Below are 13,291 nucleotides of genomic sequence, written 5' to 3'. Positions count from 1 at the left end.
CATGCAGAGTTCAAAACACTGGTTATAAGGATGCCCAAGGAACTCAGTGGGTACCCCAACAGCATAAAATAATCCAATCAGGAATGAAGGAGACAGTAATTGAAATAAAGAACAATTTACAGGGAATCAGCAGCAGAGTGAATGAAGCTGAGAATCAAACCAGTGATTTGGAACATAAGGAAGCTAAAGACATGTAGTCAGTACAGCAAGAAAAAAGAATTAAAAAAATCGAGGATAGTGTAAGGAGCCCCTGAGACAACTTCAAGTGTTCCAACATTTGCATCATAGGGGTACCAGAAGGAGAAGACAAAGAATAAGAAATTGGAAAACTATTTTAAAAAATAATGAAAGTAAACTTCCCTAATTTGGTGAAGGAAATAGACAAGTCCAGGAAGCACAGAGAATCCTAAACAAGATGGATGCAAAGAGGCCCACTCTAAGACACATCATAATTAAAATGCCAACGGTTAAAGATAAAGAGAGGATCATCCTAAGAGCTGCAAAAGAAAAGCAGATAGTTACTTACAAAGGAGTTCCCATCAGATTGTCAGCTCATTTCGCAAAAGAAACTTTGCAGGCTAGGGGAGATTGTCAAGAAGTATTCAAAATTATGAAAAGCAAGGACCTACAACCTAGATTATTCTATCCAGTAAAGCTATCATTTAGAATGGAAAGACAGATAAAGTGCTTCCCAGACAAGGTAAAGCTCAAGGAGTTCATCATCAAGCCATTATGACATGAAATGTTAAAGGGACTTACTTAAGAAAACAAAAAATTAAAACTATGAATATTAAAATGGCAATAAATATATAAATATCAACAACTGACTAAAAGCAAACTAAGGAAACAAGCAGAACTGAGACAGAATGATAGATATGGAGAACATTGGGATGGTAGTCAGTGGGGAGGGGGAACTAGGGAAGAATGGGGGAAGAAGTGAAGGGATTAAGAAGTATAAATTGGTAGTTACAGAATAGCCCAGGGGGAGGTTAAGAACAGTATAGTAAATGGAGTTGCCAAAGAACTTATACCCATGACCCATGGACAGAAACAAAAGAGGGGGGATTGCCAGAGGGAGTAGGGAGTGCTGGGTGGAGGGTCAAAAAGAGGGAAAAATTGGGACAACTGTAATAGCATAATTAATACAATTTTAAAAACTAATCAAGATAAACTTTTGTAATTTTATGTACTTGGTTGGGGATGAAAAACTTTTTTGGTAAAAGGTATATAGTAAATATTTTAGAATTTGTGCCCTCTGTTGCAACACCTTAACTCTGCCTTAGCATTGTGAAAGGAGCCAATTTGTACTCAAATGGACATAGCCATGTTCCAATGAAACTTTATTTACATAAACAAGTGAGGACTAGATTTGGCCTGGGAGCCAAAGCTTGCCAACCTTGGAGCTATGCGATGCCATGTAATTTATTTTTTAATTTTAATAAAACATACCTGGCCAGGAAGCTTAGTTAGTTAGAATGTTGTCCCAATGTGCCATGGTTGTGGGTTTGATCTCTGGTCAGGGCACATGCAACAATCAACCAATGAATGCATGGATAAGCAGAACAACTAATCAATGTCTCTCCCTCTCCCTCTGTCTTATTCATCTCTCTCTAAAATGTCAATAAAAAATTAAATTAAAGAAAATAAAACAGAAATGAAAGAAGAACTACCTAACTTGATAAATAGACTAAAGTCAGTTCCAAAGTAAACATTATGTCTAGTGTGGAAAGGGTACCTGCTAACTCTACTATTATTAGCATGTTATTATTTTTTAAATTTTATTGAATTTATTGAGGTGACATTGGTTAATAAAATTATATGGGTTTCAAGTATACAATTCTATAATACAGTTTTACATTTAAAATGGCACCTAATTGGAATAATAGCAGAATTTGTTACCCTATAACAAATAAGCCAAGTAATTGTTTGAAGATTTTCTTTCATTAATGTTTTGATTCCTTATAAAAAAACTTATTAGTGTGGTCCTATTTTCTTCTCATTTTTCAGTTTATAGGTGGTATTTAAAATTAAGAACAAGATTAACAATCCATTATATCTAAGAAGTACATTTTCCTTCCCCAAGGAAAACATGGTTGTTTGACATTTGGTTAACTTTATCACTGGAGAAAGCTGCTGTTTTATGTCTTAAACACGTTCTGGAGCAGAGAAGTCTAAATCCTACCAAAGTAATGATTTTAAGTTGACTTCTGCTGGACTGATTTCAGTAACTGGTTTTATGAGAAGAGTTTGTGAGCAAGAAAAAGAATAGGCTGTGAGTGCTTTGCATTGGCAATAATATTTTAGATCAGGGGTTCACAAACTATGTCTTTGGGCTAAATCTGGCCCACTGCCTGTTTTTGTAAATAAAGTTTTATTGGAACACAGCCGTGCTCATTCATTTATGTATTGTCTATGGTTGCTTTTGTGTAATGGCAGAGTTGAGTTAGTTGTAACCATGTCTTGTACAGCCTAAAATATTTGCCATCTGGCCCTTTGCAGTTAATGTTTGCCAACTGCTGGTTTAGAGAATCAACCCAGGCCTTTATTTCCACTCTCTGTACATAAGAACCTAACTTCAGATTGACAGCTGGCAGGGCAGGGGAGGAGGCTGGGGAGCTGGGTAGAAAAAGGTAAATGGATGAAACATATGTATATATATATATGACACATAGATACAGACAGCAGTATGGTGATAGCTAAAGGGAAAGGGGGTGAAGGGAGGTATAAGTGGGCAAGGGGAGTGATAAACGGTGGCATGAGTGCACAATGCAAAGTGCAGATGATGTTTTTATTGAATTTCACCCTTGATACCTGTGTGGTTTTATTAATCAATGTCATCACAATAAATTCAATAAAAATAACCTAACTTCAAAAGGAGAAACATATCTGCATTCTACAGGTTAGTGGCAAGCTTTGCTTACACTATCACAGAGTTTGTTTATGCTCTAAACTTTGATTAGGATTCACGAGTTCTCAACAAATTCAAAGAGGTGGAGAAAGCTTATGAAAATGGTAAATTTAAAACTGTGATTATTTTAATATTCTTCACTTTGCCACTGAAGACATCCAGGACAAGTATATGAAACAAGTGACTTTTATGACTGCTGTATAAAGTCAATTAGCCCAGCTTTGTCTATTGGCTATTGAATACCTACATGTGGCAGGCAGTGCATTAAGTTGTATACTACAATAAGAGGGTTCTATAGAGCCCTTAAAGCATTCTTTCTGGACTATATATTTATACATTTGTCTCCTGAAGTAACCACATGCAAGATGTAATGTTATGTGCAGTGCCTTTGATGTGGATGAATCAGGGACAGCATTCAGAAGATGCATTCTGTGGGGGAGGCCCAGCTGCATCGTAAAACATGCTTATTGTCTGTGTGGTCCTTATTAGTGTGGGGTCATCCTGCATGGATCAGTGAGAAATACTTATTCTCTCATAATCTAAATAGTTCATTGATTTATTTCTCCATCAACCATTGTGGAAAGACTTTGTTCTTTCTGCATGCAATATATGATTAAATGTAAAGAAAACTTATGTTTAAAATAGGCAAGTAGCTGTGGGACACATGGCAGTAGCTGCAGTCATGGAGGAAATGTCACCTCTCTGGGTTATTAACTTGACATACCACTTTAGAGCCATGTCACAGGGGAAAAAATCTTGTTTTTACAGGCAGGCAGGCTAACCCTGTTTTGATTAGAAACCCAATGGGTATGTCCTGAAAAGTCAATACCCAATTTACTGTAAATGAGAACAGGAGCATGCTGCCAGTTTCAATATTCACAGCATCAGTACCAGAAGTAGGATTTTCTTGCCTCTATCATAAACACGACACAAGGAATGGTGGGCTAATACTCCACAAACACTTCATTTCCTGCTTACAAATGTTTGATAAACTATTTTGACTTGGCAATATCAGCCAAGCATCATATGTTATGGCCAGAATTGATGTTATGTCTAGAAATGGGCCAAATTTGTATTTGAAGTTGACAGCTACGAAGGCATAATTGCAGGTACCCCATATGGTCTTTAGTTTGGCATAAACAGCCATCGGAATGATATATGGTGTTCATGCTACTCATCAGCACAAACTACTTTCACAATTTCCCCTTTAATCAGCACTTGGGCATTCACATAAAGATTAGAATGGGCATACATCATTAAAATACTATTAAATAACTATTAAGACATGGGAGGATATACTCTTATCAGTAAGATACTGACTTTGTGCAGAGTGGCCATGAGCCCAACCAAATATTTTTTCTTAGCTCTTGGGCATGACCTTGCAAGATGGATCTCACCCATAAGACACAAGTGGAAGTTTGCTAGATGGGTCTTCTGAGCAAGTTTTTTGTTTTCCTGATAAACAAAGACAAACTTGGCTGACAGAGTTTTCTTTTGTCATCATTTCCACTCTCCTTTTGTGTGTAACTTGAGTATAGTACTTGGAGGTAGAATCATCGTGTTGTAATCACGTGGCCAAAAGGCAACACAATGAAGGTGGCAGAGCAGAAAAAGAGAAAGCCTGGGGTCCGAGGTCATCACTGAACTGCTGCCCAGCCTTAGGTTACATGCCTCTGTTCTCCTGTTTCTTGATATGAACACTCCTTGATGGCTATAGTCATTGCTAATTTGATTTTCTGTTGTTGCAACATATTTGTTGCCAACTGATATTTTAAAAAAAAGGAGATTTTTAACAGGATTCCATCATGAACAACAAACAGCTCAGTCAGAGAAATTCCTACACCTGGACTGTCAAAGACACTAGCCACAAACTACACATGGCTCTTTAAATTTCTATTAAGTTTAATAAAAGTAAATAAAAGTAAAAACTCACTATTCACATTTCAAGTTTTCCATAGCCCCATGAGACTAGCAGCTACCATACTGGACAGCACAAATACAGAATGCTTCCCATAAAGTGTCAGTAGATCATGTTAGTTTACATAGATCTCAGAGTTAAAAGCTTAAAAAGGATAGCATTATCTTCAGAAATACTTGAAACCAAGTTTGACTCTTTATAGTAAATGATTTGTGAGTTGATTTCTTTCTTCTTTAATAACAGTGGTATGATTTGGAAGAAGAATGACATGAGAAGTTTGTAGGATGGCTTGCTTCCCTTGCCAATGCAGAAAGGCTAAAAACAGCACCTCAGGTCCTTGCAAAGAAAAAACTTATCTTCTCGGTACAGTGCTCCTTGAATATAGAACTCCTTGCTTTCTATGCACAGACTGTAAAAACAAACATCACACAATGCTTCCTCTCTCCTGCTCTGCTTTCCTGCAAGAACACACACATGGAATTAGAGTGGAGAAGCTGATGCTGCTCTAAGTTAGGGATGTGGTCCCTCCAGGGCTACACAGCCTGAGCCTAGTGCACATCTGGCTTCACTGTATCCATAGAACCTTACTGCAGTTTTAGGCACTCATGGCTTTTGCTAACACAAGCAAGGTCATCTAAACAGTCCACATTCTACTAGTGAATGTTTTCAGTTCCCACTTTAGAAGTTAACAGCAAATAAAAGTTTGGAAGCATGGTTAAGAAAGGGAGCAACCTGAGGTTTTCTTTTATAATTGTTCCTTTGGTTTTCTAAGCTTGCCCCTCCCCAATCATACCTATCAGAAAGCTCAGGATTAAAACATGGCACCAGCAATTCAAATGTGATTTGGGAATGTTTGCCATGGCGACCCTCTGCCAAGATAAAATTCATTCTTTTACTAGAAAGAACAGAAGTCTTTGGAGTCTGTAAACACCCAAGCCAAATTCTGATTCTGTCACTCCCTAGCTATCCGACCTCTGGCAAGATGACCTCCATTATTTGCAAAATGAGGATTATAATACCCCAATTTGACATTATAAAGATTAAACAAGGTTGTACATACAAAGAACTGGAGCAAGGTGTGATGTTAGTATCAAAGTTAGCTATCATTTTTTTTCTTTGTGAAGGCACTGTGTCAGATGCCTTGCTGACATGAAATGGAAAATAGCCACACTACCTTCTGCATCTCTTTGATGAGCAGCAAGGCTATTATTTGTATTACCCACACTCTGAGAGTGAGCAGAATGGTAGTAAGCATGCATTTAATGACTAACATTCTCTTTTTTCCTGCATCCTCAATTAGTCTCGGACTATGTTGTTTTGGTTGAAAAAAGAGCACCAGAAATTGTTTCTAGGAACATTAGACTCCATTCCTAAAGCAGAAGCCTCCATCTCTGGTTTTTAGGGAATTGATTTGGTGGCAAAGTATTTGTATCACTGAATACATACAACATCAAAAGAAAAAAAGCCTCACAAAGACAATACCTGTAAGGTAATCCAGACATTCAAGCAATTTCTTCTCTCGGGAAAAATCTAAGGCAAAGGTGTCAAATGTGTCATTGAGGTTGATTTCAGGAATTAGAACCTGGGATGATGCAGTTGCCATGGAGACTCTGTAATTTAAACAAAACAACTTTTTAGAAATGTCAAGGTGGCTTTCATTCTATGTGTATAGGAATGAAAAAAATCACAGAAAAGAAACATCATTTAAAAATAGTGCAGTTTTTACATGTGAGCCTTAAAAAGACAACACAACACAGCAACACAATGCAAATGAACTCAAGTTTAAAGAAAAGGCAAAGAAACTGAAAAAACAGTACAATGCTTTCCCCTTCCTTTTTACTATAGAGGGTGGGAATTCCCCATGGCGGTAAAAGAATATTCATATTTCATGTTGCTGTGTATTTAACAGCCTGGCCCCATCACATCTAACCCCAGCAAGAAGCACATAGCTGCAGGCATTTCTTCACACATCTGTCTGGGAAACTGTTTGTTCCTCTTGGACCCGACCATGCTCCACTTCAAAGAGGAGTCTCCAAAATTTCAAACTGCATAAAAGGCAAAGTGAAGATTAAAAAAGAATGTTTCCAGATATTGGATTAGTTTAATCAATTACTAGCCTCTCTCTAAAGTAAACATTAAAAAAGGAGTTCTTGTCTGGCTCATTTTTATTCTCCTTGTATTCATTTTCTTGTACCATATTCTCAGCAGATGGCATGGAAAATATTCATGAGCTTTCTCACAAATCCCCCCCCCCCCATGGATGTACGGTTTCTCCTTTTCATTTAGGGTTGCTAGTTATACTTCTCATTTACAAACCATAAAGCAAGGTATTGGTAAGTATCAATCTCCTGCTATGAACTCTCAAGTTGATTAGTCAGAACATTTTGACTAATTAAAACATGCAAGGGATTCCCTTAAAAACAAGAAAATTGTGGCATGATAATAAACCATTTATAAGTATATCAAACTCATGTATCAAACTCATAATCTTGTTGATTTGGGTATTTTGTTAAGTTTGGTAAACACCACCAAGTATTGACTATGTGTAGTAGGATATTATGTAGGGTGCTGGGAATTTTTGAGCAAAGAAACAATGTTGAAATGATTTAACTCTAAATCTAGTTACCAATTTTCAAATTAAGGGCATTGATACATTTATACAAGGCCACAAAGGTACCTGGCAGAAGCCAGGAGGAGAATTCCAGGCCTGTACTCTTCCATTTAACCTAGAAAAAGGTCAGTCTGGATATCCCCAAAAGATATATCTCCTTTTACATTTCCTAATGGCTCTTACAGCTTTGGATTTTATAAAGACAATATATCTTGGCTATAAAAATTACACTTGTGAGTATATCCATGCAGTAGAATATAATTCATCCATGAAAAGGAATGAAGGACTGCCCTGGCTGGTGTGGCTCAGTGGATTGAGTGCTGGCCCATGAACCAAAGGGACGCTGGTTCAATTCCTAGCCCAGGGCGCATGCCTGGGTTGTGGGCCAGGTTCCCAATTGGGGGTGTGTGAGAGGCAACCACACATTGATGTTTCCCTCCCTCTCTTTCTCCCTTCCTTCCCCTCTCTCTAAAAATAAATAAAATCTATAAAAAAGCTTTAAAAAAAGAAATGAAGTACTGATATATGCTACAATGTGGAAGAACCTTGGAAACATACTAAGTGAAAGAAAGAGGCCAAGCACAAGGAGCCACACATTATATCATCCACTTGTATAAAATGTCCAGAAAAAGCAATCTCATAGAGATAAAAAGCAGACTGGTGACTGCCAGGGGCTGGGGTTAGGAGGCATTGTAGAGTGACTGTTCATAAGTGTGGGGTGGTGAAAATATTTTGGAATGTTAATGTACTAGATGCCACTGAACTATACATATTAAAATGGTTGATTTTGTTAGGTGAATTTCACCTCAGTAAAAATATACACCTATGAAATGCTCAAAATCCTTACAAATCAAGTTTCTATAACTGCATTCTATATGCAATTTAAAAGTTTCTATAATCTCTAGAGCATTTTCAGTGCTGCAGTGGGAGAGAAGTAGAGAAAAAAAATTAACAATGGAATAGACATTGGGACCCAAAAGAAAAGTTTCAAGTGTTTGAATAAGAGTAGAGAATCTAAACTTACCACCTGACCCTTTCATCAAAAAGCAGTAAATACCAGAGTTTTGATTTTGTTTGCTAAATATTGCACCAAAGGGAACTGGACTAATTATTGTGAGTAATGACTATTAATATGAACTGATGGATAAACATATGGTTGTCAGGAATTTTTTTTTACAGATGGTTAAACTGTCTTTAAAAGTGTTTTCCTTATGACCCACCCATAAACAGAAAAACTCCTAAAACTCAAAGAGATCCTAGAATTGTTCAACAAATATTCAACAAATACTAAGCCCTTAAAGTATGCCATGTACTAAAGAGTCCAAAATATCTGCAACAGTGCAGAAAAGTTAAAAGAAATCCTATACACCTGAAATTACAAAACAATATTGAATATAAACTCTAACTGAAAAATAAAATTAAATAGAGAAATGCTATAGTACTATTTGAACCTTTCAAATAAAAATTTCAAAGTGAAACCCTAATTCATTCTGTTTCATGATGAACAGTAGGGAGAATTATAAGTTATTATGAAATAAGTGCCTAACTTTCTATTGTATCACCCTGCCAATGCACGTGTGAGAGATCTTTTGCTCAACAGGTAAGAGGATCTCAATTGCTCTGAATAGATAAACTTGCTTTAGTACCTTTTTCCTGTGCAGTGGTAGAAGCCTCTGTATAGTCTCATCCAAAATAGATTTCATTCCTAAGTTTCTCCTGGTTCTATGGTCCACAAACGATTAAATACAACATGTTTTGGTCAAGTGACACTGTTAAAAATGCCTCCCATTTGATGGTGGGAACTTTGGGGAGTGGGAATGGAAAGGATAAAAGTTCCTAAGACTGGGAGGCAAAGACTGACAGAGAGACTCTTTGGAGATTACTGCAGCTCTTAACACCAACACATTTTTTTTTTGATGGAAGGAAAGATATTTATATTTGGCTACAATTTAAATTCTTAATTGGAATGACAGGCAAGGAGAGAGCTGCCAAATTCAACATTTTAGGCCTTGTTTTTATTTCCCAAATCCTTGCAGCCCATCTTCTGTTCTTTCAGATAGGTTGCCAAAATCCACCTGGACCATCAGTGTATGCCACTTTCTCAATGCCTTTCTTTTACACTCATGTCTGTGTGTATGCGCATGCTTGTGGGTATGTGCTTAACATATTGGGGCAAATAAGGCCATTGTGCTACAGCTTGAGGCTTAAGAGGGTGAGCTGAACCTTACTTTTTGTTCCTATATCCATTTTGATGCCCCTAATCTCCAAGACACTTGGCTGCTAGCAGCCACATGGGGCTACTTATCCAGAAGGTGGATATGTCTAGAGCTACACTGCTCACAGGGTTTCTGCAAAATAGCAAATGCCAGAGGAAGATGCTCTGCCCTTCCCACCTAATATGCACTCCCCACCCTGTGCCCAACCCCTGACAATGGCACCCCTGACAATGGCCCCCTCTATTGGGGGGAGGGTCTTCGATGCACATCAGCATGGTAAAACCTGACAAGGTCCCACAGAAACAAAACATGGCTTATTTTGGTCAGTTTAGGATTTCCCAAATGCATTTGGCTTGAGAACCTTGTTGTTTTAATACTAATCAACACCCTGCAGAACACACTTCAAAAACCATTTATAAGCCCTGGCTGGTGTAGCTCAGTGAATTGAGCACAGGCCTGGGAACCACATGATCACAGTTCGATTCCCAGTCAGGGCACATTCCTGGGTTGCAGGCCAGTTCCCTGCAGGGGATGCACGAGAAGCAACCATACATTGATGTTTCCTTCCTCTCTCCTTCCCTTCCCCTCTAAAGATAAATAAATAAAATTTAAAAAAAAAACCATTTATAAGATGAACTCTGATTCTTAGCATCAAGTGACATCTCCCAAGAGCTGACCAATGGGGTTCTTGGCTTTGTATTCTGGAAGTCTGATGGATCCTTGAACTGCCTGTGGTGGTGAGGGTCACAGAGGTCATCTTGTGGAGTATGAGGCCCTCCTAGGAGCTCTGAAATATGGATACTGGGGGAATTCAGTATCCATATTTCAGAGGGAATTTCATTTAAAAAATTTATTTATTTTTTATATTTAGAAAGAAGGGAAGAGAGAGAGAAAGAGGGAGAGAAACATCAGTGTGTAGTTGTTTCTCATGCACCCCCTACTGCAGACCTAGCTTGCAACCCAGGCATGTGCTCTGACTGGGAATCAAACCAGGGATCTTTTGATTCATAGGCCGGCACTCAATCCACTGGGCCCCACCAGCCAGGGTGGACTTTCCTTTTTTACCATCCTCTTGATGAAAATAACTTGCTATTAAAAGTGATTTCAATTTCATATTTCTCATAAAGGGTAGACCAATTTTCTTATGCTTAGATTTAGTGAAGAGTTTTGCTTATTTAATGTAATTTTATAAAAACGTACATATTGTATGATCATACCAAAGACCTATATATTAGTGTGCCTTGAGAGTATAGTATGTGATACAATCCACTGGCACCCATACAGTGAGTGGTAAGGAAAGGAATTAGCAATTATTGTATGTTCATCTTGTGACAGGAGCTGAGTTAATATTTTTACTACATTATTTCATTTTATCCTTCCAACAATTATGTTAGGTGGGAATAATCAACTCTGCTTTATAGATTTGTTCACTCATTCATTCATGTCAGACAGTTTGTTATGTGCTGGGGCTACAGTGGTGAAAACAATATGGCTACAGATCCTGCTCACTGGGAACTTAAGAGCAGAAGTACTCATAAGTATTAAGGAGCAGCCTGATGCTATCTATAATCAGCAGTAAGCAATAGCACAGAGTCAAGCACTTGGTTCCAAAGCATATGCATCTCTTACAATGTAAAGCTTGAGAACTTCTCTCCTTTTGGGGTTTTTTGATGTTTCTGAATTGAAAAACTTCCATGGCTTGTACGTGAATCTAGTTTAAGTGATTTCGCAATGAAAAAAAAAATAGCATCCAAGTCTGACTTTAGGAAGGCCTGCAGCATTAAAAGTTTTTTGGGGGGATTTCCACCCTTCCATAAAAAAAATAAAGATGATTCAGAACCACACAGGTGCCAATGCCCAAGGCAGACACAATATGAAGCAGAGAACCAAGCAATCACATCCTAGAGAAGAACATTAAGTGATGAAGAATAGAAACACGTAGACAGAGACCAGCAATGAAATAAAGACATACAGGGGACTTCAGCCAAGATGGAGGTGTAGGTGGAAACACTGTACCTCCTTGCACAACCAAATTTAAGGACAACAAAGATTTAGAAACAAAAACACAACCAGAACAGACAGAAAATTGAACTGTACCGAAGTCCAACAACAGCAAACCATTCATCCAGACCAGTAAGAGGGACGGAGTCAGAGGCTGGCAGAGAGGAGTCCCAGCAAAAAAAGGCAGTGGATAGAGAACAGGGAGACAGAGACCAGAGGGGAGAGGGGAGGGAATTTCAGGGGAAATAGGGGAGGGATTTAGAGGAAGAAATACAAAGGATACATGGACAACAACTAAGAAGGGTGGAAATGGGAGGGAGGGGGGAGCACAGAGGGGTGGGATGGGATGGGAGTAATAGACAGAAAACTGTACTTGAAAAATAAATTAATTAAAAAAAATAAAAAATAAAATAAAAAGGGCAGTGGTTGGCAGACCCCAGCACAGGGAGGAAACCAGCATACCCAGTAAGGCACACAAGGCAGTTGGCTGACCGCCTGGCAGAACTTCCCCAATCTGGCAAAGGAAAGAGACTTCCAGGAAGTCCAGGAAGCTCAGAGAGTCCCAAAGAAGGTGGACCCAAGGAGGAACACACCAAGGCACATCATAATTACATTACCAAAGATTAAAATGAAGGAGAGAATCCTAGAAGCAGCAAGAGATAAGGGGATAGTCACCTACAAAGGAGTACCCACCAGACTGTCAGCTGATTTCTCAAAAGAGACCTTGCAGGCAAGAAGGGGCTGGAAAGAAATATTCCAAGTCATGAAATGCAAGGACCTACATCCAAGATTGCTCTATCCAGCAAAGCTTTCATTTAGAATGGAAGGGCAGATAAAGTGCTTCTCAGATAAGGTCAAGTTCAAGGAGCTCATCATCACCAAGCCCTAATTATATGAAATGTTAAAGGGACTCATCTAAGGAAAAGAAGATTAAAAATATGAACAGTGAATGGACAGCAATCTCAGTTATTAACAACCACACCTAAAACAAAAGCAAACTAAGAGGACAGCTAGATCAGGAGCAGAGCCACAGAAATGGAGATCACATGGAGAGTTAGCAACAGGGGAGTGGGAGGAGGGGAAGCAGGGAGAAGATACAGAGAGTAAGTAGCATAGATGGTGGGAAGAAAATAGGGGGAGGGCAAGAGTAGTGTGGGAAATGTAGAAGCTAAAGAATTTATGACACATGGACATGAACTAAAGGGGGAATGGGGGGAGGGGGGTGCCGGGTGGAGAGGAATGAAGGGGGGAAATGGGACAACTGTAATGGCATAATCAATAAAATACATATATATTTATATATAAAGCAAATAAAGACATACAAGGAAGGATTGTACTGATGTACTGAAACATGAAAACATAAATCCAACAAACATTACAGAATATCTGTGATGCATACAGCCTGTTCTTACTTAAGAGTTTTCAGCAGTGTTATCACAACTACCAATAAAGATAGTTATTATGAACTCTGTTTTCTAAGTAGAAAATAACTCATGAATAAATCCAAAGAATTAGTTATGAAGTGGCAGCGCTGGGATTTGAAACCAAGTTTCCTAACTCCCAGTTCAAGTCCAGTGCCCTTTTATTGAATTTCAGTTGCTGAAAAAGATTTTCCTACCAATGCTCTCCTCTAGGGC

General features: G+C 38.4%; 1 protein-coding gene across 4 annotated transcripts in view; it reads right to left on the bottom strand.

Annotated features, from left to right (window-relative positions):
- MID1 (midline 1) overlaps positions 1 to 13,291 on the bottom strand; it is a 372,089-nt gene that overhangs the window by 21,020 nt on the left and 337,778 nt on the right. For all 4 annotated transcript variants that reach the window (XM_037055572.1, XM_037055570.1, XM_037055573.1 and 1 more), the window contains exon 6: positions 6,309 to 6,436. In XM_037055572.1, coding sequence (XP_036911467.1) covers positions 6,309 to 6,436 — 128 coding nt within the window. The remainder of the gene's footprint in view (positions 1 to 6,308; positions 6,437 to 13,291) is intronic.

The sequence above is a fragment of the Sturnira hondurensis genome, unplaced genomic scaffold (assembly GCF_014824575.4).
Source record: "Sturnira hondurensis isolate 20B ecotype Veracruz unplaced genomic scaffold, ASM1482457v3 Scaffold0008710, whole genome shotgun sequence".
Lineage (NCBI taxonomy): Eukaryota > Metazoa > Chordata > Mammalia > Chiroptera > Phyllostomidae > Sturnira > Sturnira hondurensis.
Note: the sequence above shows the minus strand (reverse complement) of the source record. Positions and strands in the feature narration are given on the sequence as shown.